Genomic DNA, 24,772 nt, shown 5'->3' with positions numbered 1-24,772 from the left:
TAAAAGTAATTAAGACCTAACCGGTTACCAAAACTAAAACCGACATTCAAAATGTTGTGTAACTATTTGAAAAAGGTTTTTCTTGTATAGTTTAGGTCAGAATATCTAAATGTATAAAAAAGTAAAACTATAAACCAATTAACGTTATAGTTTTATTTGAAACATATAAAACCATTTTGTTAATATTAAAGAAATGTTATTTAGCAACTAAAGTTAATTAGAATCGAAATAGAACATTGCAATTGTTTGATGCAGCATGTATATGTCTGTTACTAGCTTTGCGTATAGTTTGTTACATTTAGTAATATTAATGCTAGCTAAAACTAAAGCTTTTAGTGTTACTTGAAAAGTATTAAGTCGTTCGAAATTTAAGCACCAATGAAAAATGTTATTTATTTACCTAAATTAAGTAGGCGAATGTCCTAATCACAAGAGTTGATATAAATCATTGCTATTTTAACATGCAAATCACATTATTGTTAGCCACAATGCAGGCGAGTATTTTAAATCGGATGCTGGTAGTTCCCAGCTGTTGTAAACGTTTTATCGATTTTTCTGCTGAAGTGTAATTTATAACACATGAATTGTTTTGAGAAGATGTAAATCTTTGCTGAAATTCTTCCATATGTTTATGTAGTACACATAAGTGAAAGTTTTGGCACAAGAATAACAGTTATAACTTCATAAAAACACATGGTAGTTATTATTGAATTCTCATGAACATGCTAGATTAAAGTTGTTTATTAAATTTGATTTTAACCGCATTAAAAATTTTACAATATTTTCTAGTCACAGTTTTGTCTTCTTGTAAAAGTTAACTGTTGTTTATATCAAATTCTGCCCATTTAAAAACTGTTGATAAATATTATTAATTAAGTTTTCTGTACTTATAATTATAAGTTCTTTCTAGCAAAAATTGAACTAGTTCTGTGAAACAATCAAATCAGAATATTAGATAAATAGATAAAAAGTAAATTTAAGCAATCTTAGTTGTTTATAATCTATTTTTTACTACTACTGATTGTGGTTACAACTTGTGTAAATTTTTTTATCATACTCAATTTTTTAGGCGGTAAAATAAATTCAAATTAATCTAAATTACCTTTTTGATTTATTTTTTTTATAAAGTTAAAACTTTTTACTTAATTTAATTGTAAAGAAAGATTATTAAGTTTATTTATTTTCTAATTAATTTAAAATATAATTGTGGACGTGAGAAGTTTGAATAGTAGCTATAGAAGTTTGATTAACTGCACTAATATAATATAATTAAATGGTAAATTGTACATCATATGCTTTAAAGTTACATAGTTTTCATTTTGTAAGTATTATTGATTATATATTATCAAGAATAAGTTTTTTGGTGTCTGAAATTATAGTTGCTAACTGAAAGTTTTTCATTCTTTACTAAATAATCGTTCACAGTTGGTCTTCACAAAATAATTTGTTACTGACCTGCCCTACTTGAACATACTGTGAAATTTGTTCATATTTAGGAGGTGTTACTAGGAGTTTCTGTATTCAGTACAATTCTTTTTAATATTTAAATATATTTATATTTTCACACAGACTTCACTTAGCATTGAGATGTTACCAAGAATTTCTGTATTCAGTTCAGTTCATGTCGCATTCAGAAGATGTTAGCCTGAAGAACAGCGCTAAAGTATTACTCAGTGAGTTATCTTTATAGCAGTTTTAATGCATTTTTGTATATTTAATAAGTTTTTTCTAAAAATAAAAGTTGTAAAATGAGTTTGAATTAATTGAATAAATTAAATTAAAAAAAGTAAAAGTATCTTTCAATCCAATAAATCCCAACTTATTTGACTTTTCTTATATTGTTAAATAAACGAAAAACAAAAAAAATAAAACAATAAATTAAAATACCTCTACTGAGATCCCGAGACACCTCAAAATTTCACAACTTTTAAACACACAACTAATTAATAAGAACAGTTGTAAAGTACCAAATCCTATAAATAAAAGTACCTCTACTGAGATTCGAACCCGAGCCACCTCAAATATGATAACATTCAAACAGACAACATATTCTACGTGGTGGAGCACCGTGAAATATTCGTGATCATCCTTCGAAAATTCGACGAACGCAAGCAGTGCAGGGCATTTCTGAGAGACGCTGTGCTGACGACTCACCTTTTCCTGAAAATGTTCGAAACCTTTTGCAAGTCAGTTGAATATTTATTATTTGAAATGGTTGGTAGATTAAACAACAAACGCCGTATTTTTTGTTAAGTGTATAGACTAGTTCGGCCCATGCGAATAAATTTTTTAAAATAAACACCATGCTAACGGTGTTTCTATATATTATTATCTAGTTAAACGTTTTGACCCGAATATTTTTTTGGTTTTTTGTAGACTTTTTAAAAAACCAAAAATTAAAAAATTAAGATAAAGCAATTTTAAGTTACTAGTTTTGTAGAAATACTTTATCCGTCCTGAAATTACTATTGAATCTTTTTAATTGTTATATATTATGTATGATGTACAATATATATAACAAACAAAAAGTTGTGATAGCGTTTTATCTTCCAATATTTTTTTTTTGGAGACCAAAAACAGGCAGTTAAAAGTAATATTCATATAAATAACATTTTTGAATTACTTGTTTTTATTCAAATGGATTCTATTTGAATGAAATTTTTAAATAAGCACTGATGAGGTCTTTGACCGAGTAAAAAGTCTTGGAAGAATTAAATAAATATAATTTCTCCTCTAGAAGTTGATATCTTTTTATTAGTTTTTGAAAAATCAAAACATATAACAACTTGTTTAAATGATTTTTTTTTATCCAGAGATGGAAAAGTAGTTGTTGAAACGAAAGGACGCAAGCAACAAAAGAAACGAAAAAAAGCAGGTTAAATTCTTACATGACAAAAACTGTTTTTATTGCAAATCGTCATAATTTTTTATATAAATAGGTAACATAATTTTTTCATACTGTAAGCTAACAGTCTTTATTAGTTGTTCTGTTTATTTTTTACATCTACTAATTGTTGATATTTATATTGTTAGAAAAAAAAATCATCCTTATAATAACAACAATAATAATAAAATCGATTTCAGCCTACACTTATTAAACAATTATGATTGTGCAAAGAATTATAATGGTAGTAATTTTTCAATTATAAGTAAAGCACGTAATAATTATCATCTAAGTGTTTTAGAATCTTTATTTATAAAAACGTTTAAACCTGATTTATGCAAGCAATAGAACGTTTATAAATCTAATCTTTATAAGTTGTTATGATTTTTGTTCGTTGCTTATTTTATTATATTTATTGTTTGTTTTATTTTTATATTCGTAGGTTTGCTTATCTTAGTTAAACTACTAATTGATTTATTTATAATTATGTAATTATAAACTGTTAATCTATCTCTAATTAATTTTTATCAATTATGTTAATTGGTATGAATTGAATATTTTTGATGAAACCTTTAACTGTTTACTTACTCAAAATTTAATCTTTAAATTATTTGCTAACAAAAGTAATTGATAAGTGTTTGATGAAATAGATTTTAGGTTGCTTAATAACAATGCTGTTGAATGGAACATGTCTTAAACTTCTGTTTAATATATGCAGTACAAAAAATTTAACTAAAAGTGTATGTGTTAAACTATATTTACTAATTATTATCTATAATAAAGGCAAGAAAAAGTCACTACACCCGGACAATTATCCCGATAACGAAAGCAGGATGAGTAAGTGGGAAGAAATAAGAGAACAAGTAGAAAGTTATCTGCAGGTATGATAAGTTTTTACGAAAATTAGAAAAATATTTGCATTTGAATGAAGATAATAAACATAAGAACAAATATAATTGTTTTGTTAAGTAAATAAAATAATATTGAGTACAAAATTTGATAAAAATTAAAAAAGTATGTTAATAAAGTAAAAACATATATTACTAAGTAAATGAGAACAATAAAAAATTATTTGCTGTTTCTCCCCAAAATAGACACCTTTTATCAAAATATTTCAAATTTATTTTAAGTATAGATATTACAATATTTTTTACAAATAACAATGATTCACAGGAGAAAGACTTGTCGCTTCACCCGGCCAACATCAAAGTGTTCGACGCAACTTCGCACCTTACAGAGAACCAACAACAACAAGTATCGTTGCTCAACATACAAAAGTATCTGACCAATGGAGAGATCAGCAATGGTGTCACGCAGTATCTGTCTTCACAGTTAGTAAACTGAGAGATATTTAAAATAAATTAATTTGTCTGATTAATAATTTAAATATCAAGAATGGTTTGTTGAAGTAAAAATTAAATTACTCAATGTACAAAATATCTCACTAATGGTGAGATTAGCAATAGTGTTACACAGTATCTTTTATCTCAGTTAGTTTGTTATAGTAATATTTGAAATTGTCAAAACATTAGTTTTTATAATTAATAATCAAATTGGTCAACATACAAAAATAGCTCAACAATGGTGAAATCTCTAATGTTTTCACTCAGCATCCGTCATCTCAGTTAGTTAATTTGAGTGATATTAAATTGATAGTTTGTTGAAATAGTAAAACTAATTATTAAAGTTACTGGGTCTACAATAATATCTGTCAAATGGAGGCATTTGCAATGGTGTTACACAATATCTTTCATCTTAGTATATTTGGGTGGTAATAGCTTGATAGTTGGCTAATATATTTAGCACACTAATTATTAAAGTTACTGGGTTTGCAAAAATATTTTACGAAAATTGTAATTTTTAATGATCAGTATTTAACTTCTTTGACAATTTATTTGTTTATTATAGAATTACTATGTTAACAAAAATTCCTAACTACTAAAAATAAATCAGTAGCTCAGTATTCATTACTTCACTGAATTTGCATTATTCAACAACACTTCAAACAAGTTCTTAAAAAATGTTTGAAACATTTGAAAATGTTTAAAATTATTACATATTTGAAACTTCATTTTTAGATGGGTTTATTATTGAAAACATATTGAAATTATTTTGTTAGTTTTCATAATTATTAGATTTATAAAGTGCCAGCTCATAATTTGTTTTAATTTTCAAACGTTAAGAAAATCAAAACATAACACACCGACATCAATAATCCTTAATTATTAGTTAAGTTTTTAGTCTTTACGCCATCTTGAGTTTAGTTTTTTAATTTTGGAAAACTAACAAATTTTCTAAGTATTAAAGCAAGCTATTTACTTTCAGATACATTTGATTTATTATTCTACATTTTAGACTTTTTTATCATAAAAAATAGAAACTCATTATTGTTTTCTGATGAATTTTATTATTTTTCAGACAAATCTGGCCAGAATCGGGTTTGTTCGGAACGTCTAATTCGAATGTGGAGGAACAGACGAAAAACTTTCAGGAAATATTGAAAGCCGACCTGTCCAGTAAGTTGTTTGTTTGTTAAAATTAGAAAGTATTCAATCATTGCCCAATAGGTACTGATGAAGCTGTTGTTTGTGGGGTTTATATTTAGGGTATATATTCATACTAATAATGTCAGCATTCAGTTTTTTGTAACTTAAAAATATTTTTGGAAGTACAATAACATTAGTAATACATTTTTTGAAGTTACAAGGTCTTCTTCCAAACATCATTAATATAACAAACCTAAGATTTTTCGGAAGTGAGACAATAAAATTTGAAAAATAAATATAGAAAGAGAACTTTTCATGTTTATTTTTACAGCAATTTTTTAATAGACTCTAAATCTCGTAGTGGTGTAATTATATAAAAAAAAAACATTTGTTCAAAAAATTTCTTTTTATTAACAACAAAATTTTGTAAATCAGCACCAAATGATAATCAATATACTTCAAAACTCAAATTTTTCGATTGTTGTGTGAAATAAAAGCATTTCATACTAAAATTCTTCATGTAAATTTTTACAAACAACACATTTCAAGCAAATTCACCTGAGTGCAGCCTGAATTAAGTTGTGACGTCATCATAAAAATACTGCAAACATTCGATAAATGTATTTGTTCAAATAATTACGAGTTCAAAATACATCTAAATTCTAGTAATCCTAACACAGTATTTGCAGTTGGTCAAATGCCAACCAACATTGAACCATCAGCGACTTTCACTGTGTTTTACAAAAATTAAATTTTAAAAGTGCAACTAACTGTCAAGTATGTGCTCATGGTGACGTCATTACAAAACTGCTGCAAACATTTGTTTAAAATTTTTCTATGTATAAGTGATACAACTCCCTAGAAGGATCTGATTGGTATTACCAAGAAAAATTTGAACTTGATGTATCAACATTGAACCATCACATGTCTCAGTTAACTTCGTCTCACGTGTGTTCTGCCAACACAGTTTACAGTGATATTTTAGAAGAGCATTTTTAATAAATTTTCATCAACTCATAATCTCGTGTTTTCCAACTACAAGAACTAGTAAAACTCGTGTGTTTGGATTTGATAAATGATATAACTATAATAAGACGTGTACAAGATTGTATTTAGAAAATTATTGAAAACAACCGGCACAAAATGTTTTAAATATTGTGAAACTTTTCATTTAGAATACGAATTAAATAATTTTATCTACTTGCGTTCATAAAATTGTCACAAATATTGGATTAAACAATGTCTATCATTAAACAATAACATTTCGTATAAAAGTTATAGGTTAATTCATTAAGATTACATTTGAAATTGGTTTAAAAATAACCAGCCATGAAACATTGTGAACTCATACCACTTTATATATCACCATACCATTTTTATGCTGCTTTTACAAACAAACTTGTCAAAGAATAGATATTTTATAACTTCACTCAATTATACTCTGAAGGATCTAGTGACGTCATTATAAAAATAATGCAATCATTTTCTAAAATTTTAGTATAAATCTATAATTCAATAACCGAAATTGTAATTCTATTTTGCAAATCTGTTGACTATAATTTGAAGTTGGTGTGAGCCGACTAATTGATAACAAAACTGTATGTTTGAAAAATCTTACACCAAAAAAAGCATATGTTGTAAAGCTTGTGTGATTATATTTGATTCAACACATAACTGCCATCGAATCTGAATACTTCCTTAAAATAGTTTGAATTATTAAAAAAAGACTTATATGAATCATTTGACATTATTTATTGACTTGGAAAAATAGTTAATTAAAGCAGAAGATCTTTTTTTGGATTTATAATAGTTAATGTTTTGTTTCAAAGAATTCCGTTATAATACAATGTTTCTCTTTTTTATGTAAATAGATTTAGTTTTGAAGTTTTGTGATAGAAGAGTGGCTGTTTAAATTTAAAAATATTATTTATTTGAATAATAAAATATTATATTTTACGATAAAAAAGGGTTACATAATTTGAAAAACAACAGTAGTTAAAATTGAACCATATGAAAAATATTATATTTAAAACAGTATTAATACAAATACCGTAGGACTTAGATACCATAGTTTTAGTTCTTGTAACTCTAGCGGTCATTAATGAATCTACGCTTTATAAATTTTCAGCAACCATTACCCAGTAACAGCTCCTCTTTACAAAAAAAAATTTGGCCACGAGATTAGACCAAGTAAGATATCGGCTGTGAAAACAAGTACAGCAGTGCTTCTGAAATGGGGTTCCGCGAAGCCTTTCGAAATTTCAAAAAGAACATTTATTTAATTAAACATTTTGTGTAAAATTAAAATTAGGGGTTCCGCGGAAAAGTTGAACTTTGGAAAAGGGTTCCGCCACTAGAAAAAGGTTCAGAAGCACTGAAGTACAGAGTTTTTAATCACTCGGGTTTACTTAGGCTAGAGCAAGGGTCGCCAGGTCAAAAAGAAACGTTTTTTATGTGCTTTAAAAAACATATTTAATAACAATTTTTTTGGACACAAAAATTTAGGCGATAGAGTATTCTTAAAATATAACACTAAAATGTTTTTTTTTGTGTTTTCGAAAATATTTGTATATTAAACTAGTTGAATAAAGATTTTAATGTGGCCCGCGGGCCGCAGTTTGCCGAACCCTGGTCTAGAGAAAAAAGAAAGTTTTCATGTTTAGGAAGCTGTTAGAAAAACAGAGCTTTAAAACTTTTTTTAAACTGTAACTGGACTGTTTAAGTTTAAAAACAATCTAATAGGTACAGTACAACCATCTTAATTACTGTTTCTGTTAATTTTTTCATTAAATTATCTTAATCATTTTAGGTGTAGTGGCGCTAGTAGAACCGTCGGTCGACATTCAAATAGAAGAAAGCGATAATGAAGAAGAAGAAATTAATAACATAAGAAGAACAAAAAAAGAAATAGAATTCGACTATGAAGAATATATCAAAAAGTTTGTTTACTTAAATTTTTTTTTACTTAGAAATCATGAAAATTCGAAATATAACTTACAGTCAGAATTTGAAGCATTCAAATGAGATCAAATAATAGTTTTTTGTCAAAAAAGCATCGTGTCCTATGGCTCCAATTTTATAACTGATTTGTTCATACTGTTAATTGTGCACTTTGGTGATCTACCGGATCCGGCGTTTTCTACTAAAATAAGAAATTGACCGGATCCCAAAAACAAAAAATAAACTGACACAAACATATCGGATCCAGTAGATTCATAGTGCAGATGCTACCGCGCTAAAGTTAAATGAACGTGATAAAAAATTAATATTTAAAGTTTTTGTTATTTATAAAACTGTTTTTTTTAACAAACAGATTCGCAGATTCAAACGTAATACGCAACCTTGTTACACTCATACAAAATAAATAATGTTGTAGTGTTAAAAATTAACAAATAATAACACTCAAAAAAAATTTCTGGTTCAAATGTAATTCGTGCATATGCCACTCAACTGAACTCTTATGAAATAGATACAGGGTTGCCACTTTACCTGGAAACCTTGAAAAACCTGGAATTTGACAATTTAGGAAAAAAAAAAAACTGGAATTTGAGAAATTTTGAAAAAAACCTGGAATTTTAACAATTTTCACATGTTCTGTAGTAAAATTTCGATTTGACTCAAAAAATCTATCCTATAAATAAAATGAAAATTTGCTTTCATCAAAAAATTTTATATTAAAAATATATATTTAAATAACTTTACAGTATCTTTTCAATGTTTCTATACTATTTAACACAGTTTCTTACCTTTAACTCAACTCTAAACTATAAATAGACCCAAAAATGTGTACTTTTAAAAACCTGAAAGAAATTTGGAAAACCTGGAAAAAATTTTGAAAAAACGAGTGGCAACACCGTAGATAGTAAAATAAAATTAACTAGTTTAATAAATGTAATAAAGTTAAAATAAACAGATTTGCTGATTCAAATGTAATACGTGCATACGCAACCTTACTGAACTCTTATGAAATAGACAGTAAAATAAAATAGTTTAGTTTAATAAAAGTAAAAAAGTAATATATAAACAGATTCGCAGATTCAAACGTAATTCGTGCATACGCAACCTTGTTACACTCATACAAAATAAATAATACTGCAGTGTTAAAAAAAATAGTTTAATAAATGAAATATAAACAGATTTGCTGATTCTAATGTGGTATGAGTATTAAACTTTTATGAGACAATTTTTTAAAACAAGTTTTAAAGTAAAAAATATTATTTTTCAACAGATTTGCTGATTCAAATGTAATTCGTGCATACGCCACTCTACTGAACTCTTACGAGTCAAACGGCCACCACTTGAACCACTGCATTGTCAAAATGCTGCACAGAATTGCTTACCAATTGAAAATGTACGGATTCCTCTTTCAAGCATCCATTTTCAGAACTTTTCAGCAGGTTTGTTTCGTTTTAGTTGAAATTAACTGTTTTTATACAACAATGCTGACAAACTGTTTTTCTATAACTAACATGTTCAGATTTTTTTAAATTTTGTTTCGTTGGTATATATCAAGGTTAACCAAATATTATATACATTATTATTAGATACAATATCACCCGTTTACTAGTAAATTGTTCCTTTACTTTTTTCTGCATTACTTATAAACGCCCCCTTAATTGCCAAAATCGCCCCTAGATTATGTGCACTTTGGGAATCCCTTGTATGTACAGTTTTTATTAAATGATAAAATATAATAGTTTACCTAAATATACAGTTATAAAGACATATATAACTAAAAAAAAATAAACTAAAAAAAAATAAACTAAAAGATAATAACATTGTAACAAAAGTTTGAAAAACATGACGTTTAAATTACCAAAAAAGCAAGTAAAACTTTTTTTCAGATCCACGCGACATCCAAGTTCGATCAGTCTTACAGGGAGATAGTGGTGCTCGGCAACTGGGTTTTGAAAAAATTCTTCGAAGTTTTCAAGAAGAACCCCTCTGTGGTGGCTGAACTGTTGTTCTGGAAGCACAACGCAACGCAGTGTTTGGAAATTGCCGGACACGTTGTGTTAGTTTTATTTTGATGTTTTCATTTGTTTTAGTTGTATAAGATGTGCCGCGAGGCAAGCTCAAGTTAACGTAAAAATTTGATCACACCAACTCGATTATTGGGGTCTTCGGTAGATTTCGTTTTTCTAATACTCCTCAGTAATACCAGCAAACGATAGCTTCAAGTTAAAGCGTCATATTCATATGATGTTGTAATTTTATGACAATTATGTAGGTTACTTTGGTAGCGACTAACTGACGAGTTTCAACAAAAAAGGAAACCAAATGTCAGTCTACCGAAGGCCTGTTGTCTTATGAAAGAAGCGGTATGACCCAAACTTTATTTTAGCTTGAACTCGACCCAAGTAAATCCCAGAACTTGGTTCTGATGACTACCTGATCTTTTATTAGAAAATTAAAATGTATTTTAGATTAAGTTATTGTTATGTTTTAATATTTCTATATTAGCACGTACGTGCTTAGTTGCTTATTATCTTGGCTCACTTTGATTTGTTTTAATTTTTAATAAAAAAAATAATCTTTTCAAGTTCACCTTGTTATGTATTTATGTCTATTAAGTATTTATTTGTTGTTTCAGCAACAAGGCCTAAAGTGTTTGTTTTTGGTTCCACTAAGGAAATTAGCAAACGTTTTGTTTAAAAAACAATTATTTGTATTAAGGTTCTAAATTATCATTGACTGCTTTATTTATAATTTAACCAGTAAAAGAAAAAGTATTTAAACTTTTTTAACATTAAAACGAGTTTAAGTTAATAATTTAGTTAAAACCACAATTATAATTCCTTAACTACCTAACTTATTGTTGCAGATTACTTTTGTTTTAAGTTTCACATAACTTAGTAAAACAAGTTAATATCAAGTGTTTTGAAAGTACTGACTATTTTAATAAAATATTGTATTTAGTTTTTTTAATGATATAAAATATTGTAGCAAGAAAGACAAGAACAGAAGCTGGTCGAGTAAAGAAGTTGAAGAACTTCATGACATGTTTGAAAAACACAAGGAAAAATTGAGTGATGGAAGTTAGTTTGCATAAAATATTATGTAAAGCATATCCATTGTGCATGTTTATCTAAAATCCTTTAATCTAAAATGTTTAGTTTTTGTTTGAAAGGTTGTACCTGCCAGTAGATTTACGAGGAAAATCATACTAAATACATATTTGAAACATGTTTAAGCTGGCCATAAAAAATGAGCACAATAACACTATACTTTAACATTGTATTTACGATACCAAATATATATTAAGAGTGTGATATTTATAAACAGTATTAGTTTATAAAAACTTTTAAATTTATTGCTAATAGAGCATCTCGGTCGATTACTGGAAGTTCGAGTTTTATCAGTCTGTACAGCTTGGTTGCAATATACTTTTTTTTAATAAATTTGATTATTTTTCACTTGTTTTATCTTGTTACTGTTTTATATGTTAATCACTTTTACAGGCATTATGAAATATTTAGTAAAATTTTATTAGTATTAAGTTATATCAGGATCTCCTAAACTTTTTTTTGTTTCAAATCGCCCCTTTAAAGAAAATAAAAACGCTATGGCCCCCTTAACATAATTACTCTTCATTGCTCTGCATTGCAACTCCAGAATAACTAGTGTAAGTTTCAAATTATTAAAACCTCATGGCCCCCTGTGGCCCCTTTGCTGCTCATGGCCTTCTGAGTATCTGTCAACTAAGGGGGCCACTTGGTCTACTTTGGGAAACCCTGGTCTATATAGTTTGCATTAAATGTTTTTTTGATTATAGAAATAGTATTGATTATTTATATTTGATATATCAATCGCTTTCATAGGTATAATGAACGCAATCATGTCGGAAATTGCAGATGAAACGAGAACAATGCAAGATGTTAAAAAGCAACTGGTTAAAAGGGGACTGGTAGAAGATATTAAACTATTGAAACAAAACAAGAGGTTTTTATTTGTATTTATTGTTAAATAAATTGTTAAATAGGGACTTGTTAAATATATTAAGTTACTGAAACAAAACAAAAAGGTACTTATTTCTAAATTTTTTAACATGCTTAGTTTAAAAGTTATGTATTTTAGTTTGTATAGATTAATTATTTTTTTACGGAGTGTCTTAAGCATTAAACTAAGTATTCAGATATAAGTTTAATTATGTAGATTACTACTGCTAATCAGTTACACTTAGTTTTGTAATAACCACTGTTTTAGTGTTTTATTTTATTACTTTTTGAAATGAGAGATCAAATGCGTAAACTTGCGAGCTTTCAAGTTCATTGTTACGTCATAATTGTACGTTCATCACATCATTATGAAATTTTAATTAAGTCCACACGTCTCACTTTGTAATTACTACTTTGTCCTACATATCATTTGTTATCAGATAAATATAAAGTAATTTTTTAAAAAAATCGGGCCTGGTATTAAAAACTAAATGTTTGCTTTATTAAGTAAAGTATTATTCATATACTTATTTATTTTAAATTTTTTCATTTTTTTTAATGTTAGAATGAATAAAAATTCAAAACGCTACTCCACTGACATATTTTATTTTTAACAAGTTTCTTATCATAAGAATTCATTGAAGAACCATTAATTTTTTTTTACACTAATGTGACACCTGATTGTCGTAGCACATATAAAGTACATTTTAATGTTAATCAGTCATAGTGTTCGAAGTGCTTTATTTCAGCCTGTACAATTACATATACACTTGTGCATATTGCATCTAAAACTTGTTTACAATAAAAAATACAACAGCTTATAATGACGTTAGGCTGTAGGAAAATTGTAGTAGGCTGGTTGTTTTTAATTGCGTGTGAAAATGAACTACAGTAAATAACAACCATCGCAGCAATCTGAAAAAATAAACAGGAGATAAAAGCAGTTGTTTAATTATTTTTATGCATATTGCATCTAAAACGATATGTTTATAATTACTATTTATTATAGAAATTAAATTTATTTATTCACACTTTGGCAACAATGTTTCACCCCTAAGGGATCTTCAGGCCTGCAAAATAAAATAAAAATAAGACGATGGATAACTAAAAATATATAATGATGCAAAAAATTATAATTGAATTCAAATTAAATTAAAAAAATCATAACATCAACATAGTGTTATCAGTTGTTGAGGCCTGTTGTGCCCAAGGAATAGTCCTTGCATATAATTAATATTTATTATAAATAATTATATGTTTACTATTACGTCATAATAATTATATGTTTATAACCACAACAGCGCGTTGAACACTGGCGTGTGGCGGCACGATGACGTGGAAGAGCTGCGGGAGGTTTACGGCAGCTGCAAGGACGATTGTGACGTCATAGGGGGCATGATACCGCTGATGAGGAAGACCAGGCCCCGGCAGAAGATCGTCAACAAGTTGCTGGAGCTTGGAATTATCACTGATAAGTAAGATTTATTTTATTTATGTTATAAATTAGCAGAAGATTGATTAAATTCCAATTACTGACAAGTAAGATTAGTTTTATTAAAAACACATATGGCTACAAGTTAGTTCTAAAGGTAAGTCGTTATAACAGTAGCTTTTTTGAGTCAATCTGTTATAAAACTTATACTTTCTTGCGCTTTTTTCTTTAATTAAGTTAGTTTTAGGTCATTCAAATGAGTATTTACCTCTAAGAGTAGCAACCGTAATATGAGAGATAGTCAAAATATTTTTGATAAACTTCTTGCTTTTTGGAGTATTTGCTGATGAGATACTTGTAACGGGCACATTTGCTTATGATTGCACTTTAATTCGATGTTCTTACCGTGTGCAGCTTTAGACGTGGTCGTAACCAGATTTCAATGCGAAAGGGATTCTATAAGCGGTGCTTGGTGTAGTAGATTATCCAAAGAGTTGTTTGCGAAAAGATAAATCAATTAGGAAATTTTAAGATCATTTAAAGTGTGGAAACTAGGTTAAAAAATATCAATAAAATCAAAAAATAACTAACAATACTTGAGGAAGCTTAATGCTCCGAATCCCTATTACGTTCAATGTAACTATGAAAATTAAACTAACAACATGTTAACATCCACAACAAAATATATTAAATTTATTGTTAAACACAGGAGACAGCTGACGAAGAGGAGAACAAACAAGAAGACGAGGGAAGAAGTTCCTCAAGATCAAGACGGGGATAGCAGCGACAACAACGATGATGAATCAGATAACGATTGCGAAGAATTCGAACGTTTGTTTATTATAGTTATTTATGAAAAATATTAAATTGTTTATTTAATTGATGACTAGTCAAACAGGTGTTAAATAGTAGTTTGTTAAAAATGCAACCACGGCCACATGTGGCGCTGCTTGGTAAACAGTTAGAATTATTTGAAACCTTGGTTTGGTAAGTGGCTTTTGAAGCAGCTTTTTAAAATAAAAAACTTTTAAAAATGCAAATTGATATAATATCTTTAATGCACTATCAGTCAAAATAATGCTAACAGAACTCGTTTTGTTAATGCTTTAAAGTTGCTTACACTGTAAATTAAACCTTAACCACGTCATAATAACACGGTGACTTGCGTCGTAAACGAACAGACTTGAGCGTGACATCACTGATCGAACAATTACGTAACGACGAGGACAGTGACGTGATAAGCGATTGCTTCCGGTGGTTGTCAAGCAGTTTGCAGCAGGCCGTTGCTACGGGCGAAACAGGTCCGTTTGCACATCCTAAGTTTTTTTTAATCGTTTAAAATTAATCAGTTATTTTCAGTTGCCAATTTTTAACATGTCATGATTTGTAATTACCCGAAAAGAAACCCGGAAGACTTCGATATTTTTTACAATTTTGCTTCAAAATTACTCTTTTTCATAAACTTTTTTTAAAAGTCTTCCAGCCTAAACAACGGAATAACTGCAACTTTTTTTTAAACTGTTTCACACTCTTGTTAATTTTCACTTCAGACAATCAACGTTTAAATAGAAATATTTTAAATTCATACTAATTAATTATCTTGTTGCTTATCTTGTCAACTTAACATTTTCAGAAACGCAACCGTCGTCGCCGAGCCAGCAGCTGGATTCCATCCCGCTGGTTCCTTTCACCGAACACCAGGAAAACCTGATCGGTAACCCGGTGTTCAAGACGGTGCTGAAGAAAATTGGACTGCAGTCCCCCAACACTGATCAGGTCTGAACCTCTATTAAATTGTTCTGATATTTATTTACTTATACATTATTTGGGAACGGGTCAAAATTGCACGAAGACAAATTTGCACCAAGAGTCAGTTTTGCACGAGTTTAAAAGAAAAAAAATTAAAAAAAGCTACCGACCGAGGGTAAGGGGTAACAGTGATGGTAAAAAATAATAAAATTAATAAAAATTTTAACAAAATTCAAACCGTGCAAAAGTGTTTTCGTGCAATTTTATCCCTGGTGCAATTTTGTATGATTGTGCAAATTTAACAGCTACCCCATTAATTCAAAAGCAAGTTAGATAATTTTTAATTTTTTTCTTTTTTTATAATTTCAATTTATTATACTAATTTTTGTACCATGCTGGGCAAGTTTGGACTACAGTCCCCCAACAAGGATCAGGTCTGAGTCTTTTGTTTTATTGTTACGTGGAAATGAATGAGAGTAATTGCTGACAATAACTTACTTGATTGCTGTCTTTCGTTATAGATCTTTTTTTTTACAATTACAAGAAAACAAAGTGGTACAACAAGTATATAATAAATTTGATACAATTTTAATTATTAAACTGCAGTCTGAAAACGAGATCGGGTTACCGTTGAAAATGTGTTTTGGTTGATAAATTGCATTGTGAATCGTCAAAATATTGTGTCTTTAATCAGGTGTTGTTTTACTATTTGCATTATATATTATATTTATGCTTTATATTTCTTAAAATATAAAGATAAAATAAGCAAAGCAGACGCTATTTAAAATAGGAGAAATGCATGAAAGTTTTTTTGACGGCAAGATTATTGGCTTTTAGTGCCAATTTTTACATGGCTATGGGTACGACGTAGCCATGTAAAATTAGCAAAAGCAGCTTTTAATGTTTGTTTATTTATTAATGTTTTTTTTTAGCATTTGAGCCCAAGAACGAGATAAATAAACATAAAAGTAAAACTTTTTATTGATTACCAATTTCTGTATAAATGAATTTTGCAGATATTCTGGAGGATTCCGAAGGACACCGACGTCGCCGAAATCAACCGGATAATCGAGCTGTTGCGCGTGGATGACATCACCAGGCCTCGCGGTGACGTCACAACGGACAAGAAGGACGATGACGTGGCGCTGGACAGCAGCCCGGAGAAAGTCATGGACTCGAGGTTTGAAGAAATTTTGTTTTTTTATTTTTACAAGTAGAAAAATCAATTAAAGAAAAAAAAAGTTTTAAAAACTTCTTATGAAGTTGTGTCTTAATGCATTAAGACTCTGAAAAAAATGATTTTAAAATGTGTTTTTCGATTGCATGTTTAATGAATTTTTTTTTAAGTCAAAATTAAAATGAGACTTGATGCTATTAAAGTTTGGAAGAACAATTAATCAAAAAATACCTTTTTTAGAAGAGATTATTTTTGTGGCAAAAAAATTTGAACTAGTTTTAAAAGTAATTTAGAAAATTAGCATATATTCATTTCGTGAGGTTTAACGGCAATTTAGTTTTGATGATTTTACGAAATAAGTTTACAGTTTACAAAAAAATCAACTCTTAACAATGTGAGTGTTTGTCTTGTGTCAGATTGATTACCATTTTAAGTTGAGTTTGTTTGTTTTTTGAGAGCTAAATTGTTTACTTTAAAAATAAATTCACATTGTTAAAGCAACCACAGTCTCGACCAAGAGTTGTTTATGAAAAAGTTCACATGTTTTTAAATCACGTAGACACTTGATTTAAAACTAATAATTTTAGAAAACTTATGTTTTTTCAAAAACTCAATAAACATTTCATTTTATAATATAAATATAAAACATATAAATTTTTAGTGGCTTAAATGTTTGCTTGATTTTTCATTAACGACTAAATATAATGTTATACTTCGTTTGTATAAGTTTATTAAAAAATATACTTTTTTTTAGTGTTTTAATGTAATTTTTTTTTAATTGTACGTTATATGTTAGGTGGAAGTTTAGTAAAACGAAAAAATCTTCTACAACGTAGTGTTATGCAGCTCACTGTCAAAACATCTTGTTTTGAAGCCGCTCATTTTAATTACAAGCTTATTTTTCAATAATACTTACTCCATGCAAAAAAAAAAGTTATAAATTAAACCCAATCCAATAATTACACTAACCTCAAAAATCAGTATAAAAATTTATAACTGTGTAACTAATAAAAACTTAAAAACCGTAACATTTTATTTCAACTGAAGTAACCTTTCTAGATGTTGTTGCCCTCTACTGCCCGTTAGTGGCAAATATTATTTTTAGCGGTAAATTTCGCTCATGAGTTGGCAAGTGACTTGTTTCAGTTGCTCTTTACTGAACTTGGTGGCGGGTTTTATTTATAAAATATTTTGTTTTATGTCACGGGTCGTTCTTTTGAAAAATCAATACTCTACATAAATCAATATTGAGTTTTTTTTGAAGACAAAACTAAGAAAAAAATTTCAGATAACTTTTCAGTTGCTCTTTACCCAGCCTAGCGGTTGGTTTTTTTCTTCTGTAAGTCAGGATTATTGAAATTTTAAACTATTCATTTCAAGACATCAATACTCTCAGCCTACTTCAAGCAGCCTATTTTCAACTATTTTATTAACGTTCAAAACAAAACAGTCATTTTTGCATCTATTTATAATTGCAATTTAAAATATAAACTTTAATACCAACAAGAGTTACCAGAAAGAACCAAGTAATGACATTTTCTTAAGCATTTTTTTTTCAAAACAGGTGTTGTAAATAGATTTTTGTTAAATCCAGCTGTTCTAAAAGTTTCACTTTTTTTCTTTAATTTTAAAATATTTAATTTTTTAATTTAATTAATCAAAGATACTCGCCTCTGGTTAATATAATCTAACGAGGACCGAAAAATGTTGAGAATTTAAAGTTATTTAAAAGCAAATTTGCATTCAGACAAACGTTTAAAATCCGCTAGTGATTTAAATGCTGAAAGCTAATTTAATACCGCAGCAAAAAATTGTTTAACACCGATATATTTTATTTGTATTGGGAACCATACTCAAGTTCCACAACTGTAAAACAAAAAAAAAAGAACTGAGAAGAACTACTTTAACAGTTTTATTGAGTTAATATTGCATACAACGCAAAAAAAAAAACTTTAGTATCAAATATTGCTAAACTCATGTCACAAATGTGAGTTTTTATGCACAACAATGCAAGAACAAGTAAATACAAGATTATGTATTAAAATAGTAATTATTGTTTAACTTTCAGCACTTCGTCCCTGCAAATAGACGACTCCCCCTCCACTTCCCCTCAGTACAGGGAACTCCCCCCGAGCGGAACCGCGAAACAGGACTTGCGCGACTCGGATTCGGAAGATGACGTAGTGGTGAGGAAGAAGAGGAAGTTCCGCTTCGACGATTCCGACGACGACGAGTGATGACGTATCATTACGTCGTGGCGTATTGTTTGTGACGTCACATTTTGAATTGTACATTTGTTTATTATAACCGGATTTCGGCAGGGATGATGTTTTTTGAAGTAAAATTTAACAAAAAAGAATGGTATCAAATATGTATTAAGATTTAATGAGAAAACGATCAGGTAAAAATTAGTTTTGTCTTTTTTTGAACTTTCTCTTGACTGAATTGTATTTTTCGACAATTTATTTTAGTTTATAGACAAATTTTGAGTTTGCTAGGTCTATCAAGTCAAAATAGTTTATTGTATTTTTGTTGTAAAACGTATTTTTTTTGTTTTTCTAAAGGATTTTTGTTAGGAGGGTTGGAAAAGTGTAATAAATGTAATTTTTTCAGTGTAAAACCTTACATGTCGTTTCTACCAAACGGACTTCAATTGAAAGATTAAAAAGAGTTTAATTTTATAAATTCGTCCAATTAGAAGGTTCGCTTTGAAGTATCCAACTTTTCCTTTTCTTTGTTACTAGAACGTAATTACAAGAAAAAGTTACATCCTTCACTCACTTAATATGACATTTCTCCTCTCCATTTTTTGATATGACTCTTCTCCTCTTTAAAGCTGACTTTCTCTAACCTCGTGTTTCTGTCCTTGGACAGTTGTGACATAATTCCTAAATTCTCGTCTGAGAAACCAGATGTCTTTTTCTTGGCGTATAATTTAAACTTTTCACGTAACGTCAACCTGTTTAAGGTTACCAAGGTTCATAACTTGTGTGTAAGATCCGAGATCTAACAAACGTTTCACTTTCAACCCTTTCTACTAAAAACCAAGCTTCCCTCATACGTATACGAACCACCGGGCAAGAATACATTCTCGTTGTTATATTATTTTCCCTGGCGTGATTTGTTGTGCTAGAGACTTTCTTATTGTAAATAGTCGTCGTTCAGTGTCTGACTTGAATTTCGCAAAACTATTTTCTTCTAAAAGTTAAGTTCAAAATATAGCTAGCAGGCTGCTAAGATGAGAAATGGTAAATGATTCGTATGTACATAATTGATGGATTCAGTATTTTTGGAGTAATTTTGGTTTCGTTGTAATAAATTAATTCAAGTCAATTCACATGTGTTTTTTTTCGTTTGAATAAAATTTGTTTTACAAATTGTGTCCATTGTAAATAAAGTTGGTTAGCAACACTTTCTAATTTTCTTTTATTTATCTGATGTACAAAATAGTTTATGTTTACCAAAGAACCTGGGATTTCAGAAAAAAAAAATTAAACAAAAATCACAAAAGAACCTAGAGTAAATATATTACTTGTAAAGATATGAAATTTTGGTTAGGTACGAAAATTTATTTCTATACGTTAATATTGTTGTATCATTTGAATTTTTTTCATATTATAATTAATTTAAAGTAACATTTGTAGTGTATTTAAAATACTTTTATAAAGGTTTTTTACATTTAGATTAATTTTATACTAAAAAATTAACAAAAAAAAAAATCGAAAAACCCTTTGGCAACTAGTGATATACCGGACTAATAATTTCAAGTCCGCCCGGATCCAGACTTTTTTTTAAATTAGAATCCGGCCGGATCCGGACTTTTTTTTCAAATTAGAATCCGGCCGGATCCGGACTTTTTTTTCATGTAAAGATCCGGCCGGATCCGGATATCAGACAAAAATGGCAATATCCGGCCGGACCCGGAAAGTGATTCCGGTAAATCACTAGTTTTCACATAAAGGTAGAGCTTACGTTTGTAGTTTTAAAATTTCTATAAGAGCTAAAAAAACTATGAATATTAAATTCAGTATAAGGAAAATAGATAGAAAGATAAAGTACATCACAGAAACAATATCTGGTAGCTAAGATTAAAACCTATTAAGTAAGATTATTTTGTAAAAATCAAGGAGGACCCCCCTATAGCTTTACCAATCTAAAATCAAGTTCTTGAACAAAATTAACTAGAAAATCACAAAATATTGAAAACTGGATCAGCTTAAACTCATTCAAAATCTAAAAGATAACTAGCCTGAGTTATTCAAAAAGTCTTTAAACTAGCCTAACAATTTGGTAGTAAAGTTTTTAGTTTTACAACATAGGTAAAGAGATGCATTTCTAAAATGTTTATTTCATAGTTTAAATGTAAACAAATGTAAATTTGTCACGTGTACAAAATTATCCAATCACAGTAGGTGTTTAATTTTAACTGACGAACATGACTCTTTTAATTTACAAAGGGTTTGTTTTTGAAAAAATACTTTTCTGTATGCTCTTTTTTACTAACTAGATCCGAATCGGCCGGAACCGCATCCGAACTTTTTTTTTCAAATCAGAATCCGGCCGGACCCGGATCTGGACTTTTTTTCAAATTAGAATCCGGCCGGATCCGGATTTTTTGTCATATCAAGATCCGTCGGATCCGGATATCAGACAAAAATGGCAATATCCGGCCTGACCCGGATAGTGAGTCCGGTACATCACTACTGGCAACCCTGATTGTTATACAAATTAAAGTCTTTTAAATTTACTTAATGAGTTGATTATTAATAAAAGTTTATGAAAAGCAAAATTCACACATGCCATTTGAACTGGAACTTGATACGTAAAAAAAGCCTGGAATTTTGAAAAAAAAAAGTGAACTATTTTTGTATTTATAATAATATAAATTTTAAAGATGTGTTAACTTTTTTTTTGTTATAAATCACATTTAAAATACCTTATTGTACTATACAAGCACTTTTTACCAAAAGAAATTAGTTTTTTTTCAAAAAACGAGCAGGAAAACTTGTATTTTTAAAGACCTTCAAGAAACTTCTAAAACACCAGTGGCCATGATAAAAGAACCACGTTAAATCAGTGACCAAGAAAAAGTTCTGCTTTTCTTCGTGTAAGACAACTAATGCAGTCTAAGCTTTTTATAATGAAAGTTTACATAAATTACCTTTCATTTCTTATGAGTAACCTTCAGATCTACCTACTTCATGTTTGTTTCATTATTCTGGTGTACATATTTATTTAAAAAAAACTTACTTATGGACCGCGTTAAATGAGGCCCACAAAGAATATTTTTCACTGAACTTGGCATGCTGCAAAAGATGCCAATCTATGCTTTAATGCAGTGGTCTTCAAGCTAATCAAAAACTGTGCACCCTAAATTGTAAAAAAACAAGTTTTGTGCGATTCCCCGTAATATTTAGTGCAGGGTTTTCCAAACTTTTTTTTTTAATGCCCCTTTTAGAGAAACTAAAAAAAAATATGGCCCCCTTTAAAAGTTTTCTCAAAATCCCATCATTAAAAAGTCTAAGACCTTTTTTTTTGTATGACCTCATGAACACTGGTGCATATGAAGACCACTGCTTAAATGGATTGTTTTTAAAAAAAAATTTAAAATTTTGCTGTGCCAAAAATTTGTTTAAACATCATTTCACTTAAAATCATTACCCTTATTAAATTATATAAATGTCTAATGAACATTTTGTTTTTTTAATAGTAATAATTAAACACTGTTTTACGATTTGTTTATCACACTGGTATATTGTACGTTTTAGAACAAATGCTTTAAAAAATTCAAACTACCAGTTACAAAACTGCATACAAGTATTTTTAATCAACATTTGTACTCAGTTCAAGTTAATGTAAAAAAAGTACTTTTTCGTTTGGTACTCTTACAAACTTTACTTAAAATTAAACAAACTTTGGATCTAAAATAGATTTGGTTCAGGTCGGATCCTTTTTTTTAGATCCGATAAGTTACTATTTAGAACACGTTTTCCCAAACTTTTATTAAAAGGCCCCTTTTAAAGAAATTAGAAAAGCTATGGCCCCCTTCAACAAGATTACTCAAAAAATTGTCATTATAATACCAAAGACGTTTTTTTGCTCTTCATCTACAATTCCAGGATACCTAGTGTAAGTTTCAAATTATGACCACATGCCCCCCCTGTGGCTCCTTTACTACTCATAACCCCCTTTGCCCGTTTGCTTTTCATGGCACCCTGAAGAACGGTCATGGCCCCTTTGGGAAACCCTGATTTAGATCCTGATAAAAGATGGTAAAGAAAAAGATTGTAGAGGTTTAACTTTAAATTTATAACTTTGAAAAGTTTAAACTATGCTGATATTGGTTAAGAAAAACAATATTATTATTAGATCGTACTACTTTGAACTTTTAATAATGTTGAATATATTTATTTTGCACGAGCATAGTTTATAAGTCAGTTGTTTGTAATAGGTTATTTAAGGTAAGTTCTAACGAAGTAATTAACATAATCGTTAGCCTCCAGCCTTTTCATACTAGTTAAAGTCTATTTTTTATAATACTGTTTATGTATACTTTATCAATTAGAATGGTTTTCTCGTTTTTTGATAAGCAGAAATAAAGCAGACATTTAAAAACAGACGTTTTTTAAATGTGCATTTATAGCTTTTATTATTTACAAAAAATAGTCTTTGTAAATGTTTTTGTTAAAAAGTCTATAGAAACTGTAATGCTGACTTAATAACAACTCCTTGATCAGCAGCTGTAACAAACATTAGTAATGATAAATTATAGAAAGTTTATTGCTCATAGTAGTACAGTAATAGTAGATAACTTTAGTGTGCACAAAACATATTAAGGCGATTGAATATACAGAGTTTATTGTGAGAATATCAGAATGTTGCGTATAATTTTCTGTTGAACTGTTTTGTTAAATAACGACTAATTAGTATGAAAACATTTTGAACTGTAAAACTTACTAACTAAATAGGTTTAAAAATTGGATTTATAGTCATTCGTTTTCACTTTTTTTTTCTTCTTTTAAGGTTTATAAAAAATCAGTTAACTTATAGTAACAAAAAGATAGCTGTTTACATCCTAGTAAATTGAGCATTCTCTTTTAGTTAAGGCAAATAACTATATAGTAACAAAAAGAAAAAAAAAACCTTAAGTAGCACAGTTATTTTATGCAAAAAATTTAAAAACTAAAATAGTATTTCTTATACGTTAGGTCAAATTAATTGTGTAAGTTTAATGGTAACTTATAAGTATTGTAAACAATTATACAAACGACGTTCAAACTTAAACTTATTAAACATTTTTGTTTGCATAAAACTTTACAAGTCTTAGTGCAACAACTAATTAAGAGTTAAAAGCATTAAATACTTGTTTTAGAAAAATATTTAATGTTGTAAAGTTTAACAGTTTTATTTTTCATAGAGTTTTTCGTTTTAGAGTTTAAATTTTTACTGTAAAGTTTTATTTTTGATTTTTCATTTGTAACTCATTGTAATTTTGATTAACTTGGGTATGCAACTCGATGATCGAGAAGTCTTTTTGTGAACCCAGGTCCTTAAACCAAAAATTTTGAGCTTTTTTTTTCTCCAATAAACAACATTTTTAATATCAAAACTAATTACAACTGAAATCTTTAAACTTGTAGAACCTTCAGAGTCCTAAACTAAAAGAACGTGTTATAATTGCAAATTTTGCTCATTTAAACAAAATCTATTTTGTGGTCAAAACTTATAAGTAGTCTAAAAATAATATAGTTAATTAAAAGAAAGTTATGTTTTTTTTTAACTTTTTTATCTCGTGAGCAAGTTATACTAGATTACTAAGCATGATTGTCTTGGACAAGACGTTAAAAGGGATATAAGTGATGTGCAACTCGATAACCGAAAAGTCCTTCGTGCACTAGGTCCTTGGACCGAGTGTTTTGAGTGTTGTTTTTTTTTTTTGTCGTTCAATAAACTGTTTTTTTAAGGGTTTTATAACATTCGTCTATAGAAAATTTAATTTAAAAGTTACTAAAAGTATAATATCTTACTTTAATATGAAAGATTAAATACTGTGTATTTTGTAAATAAATTAAAGAATTTCCAAAGTGAACAATACTTTGACTATCA

At 28.6% G+C, this 24,772-nt stretch overlaps 1 protein-coding gene across 1 annotated transcript in view; it reads left to right on the top strand.

The window, feature by feature from the left end:
• LOC145834903 (protein timeless homolog) overlaps positions 1-20,037 on the top strand; it is a 60,660-nt gene extending 40,623 nt beyond the window's left edge. Inside the window, exons 11-27 of the mRNA XM_082942431.1 lie at positions 1,570-1,673; positions 2,042-2,186; positions 2,814-2,875; positions 3,668-3,765; positions 4,058-4,215; positions 5,303-5,400; positions 8,180-8,309; positions 9,599-9,767; positions 10,215-10,384; positions 11,317-11,408; positions 12,192-12,312; positions 13,610-13,783; positions 14,450-14,571; positions 14,922-15,041; positions 15,374-15,516; positions 16,506-16,669; positions 18,735-20,037. Of these exons, the coding sequence (XP_082798557.1) occupies positions 1,570-1,673; positions 2,042-2,186; positions 2,814-2,875; positions 3,668-3,765; positions 4,058-4,215; positions 5,303-5,400; positions 8,180-8,309; positions 9,599-9,767; positions 10,215-10,384; positions 11,317-11,408; positions 12,192-12,312; positions 13,610-13,783; positions 14,450-14,571; positions 14,922-15,041; positions 15,374-15,516; positions 16,506-16,669; positions 18,735-18,903 (2,239 nt within the window). The 3' untranslated portion in view covers positions 18,904-20,037. The remainder of the gene's footprint in view (positions 1-1,569; positions 1,674-2,041; positions 2,187-2,813; positions 2,876-3,667; positions 3,766-4,057; positions 4,216-5,302; positions 5,401-8,179; positions 8,310-9,598; positions 9,768-10,214; positions 10,385-11,316; positions 11,409-12,191; positions 12,313-13,609; positions 13,784-14,449; positions 14,572-14,921; positions 15,042-15,373; positions 15,517-16,505; positions 16,670-18,734) is intronic.
• Positions 20,038-24,772: the final 4,735 nt, after the last annotated feature.

The sequence above is a fragment of the Thalia democratica genome, chromosome 4, assembly GCF_965202585.1.
Source record: "Thalia democratica chromosome 4, ktThaDemo2.hap1.1, whole genome shotgun sequence".
Taxonomy (NCBI): Eukaryota; Metazoa; Chordata; class Thaliacea; order Salpida; family Salpidae; genus Thalia; species Thalia democratica.
This window is presented reverse-complemented; position numbering and strand designations above follow the sequence as displayed.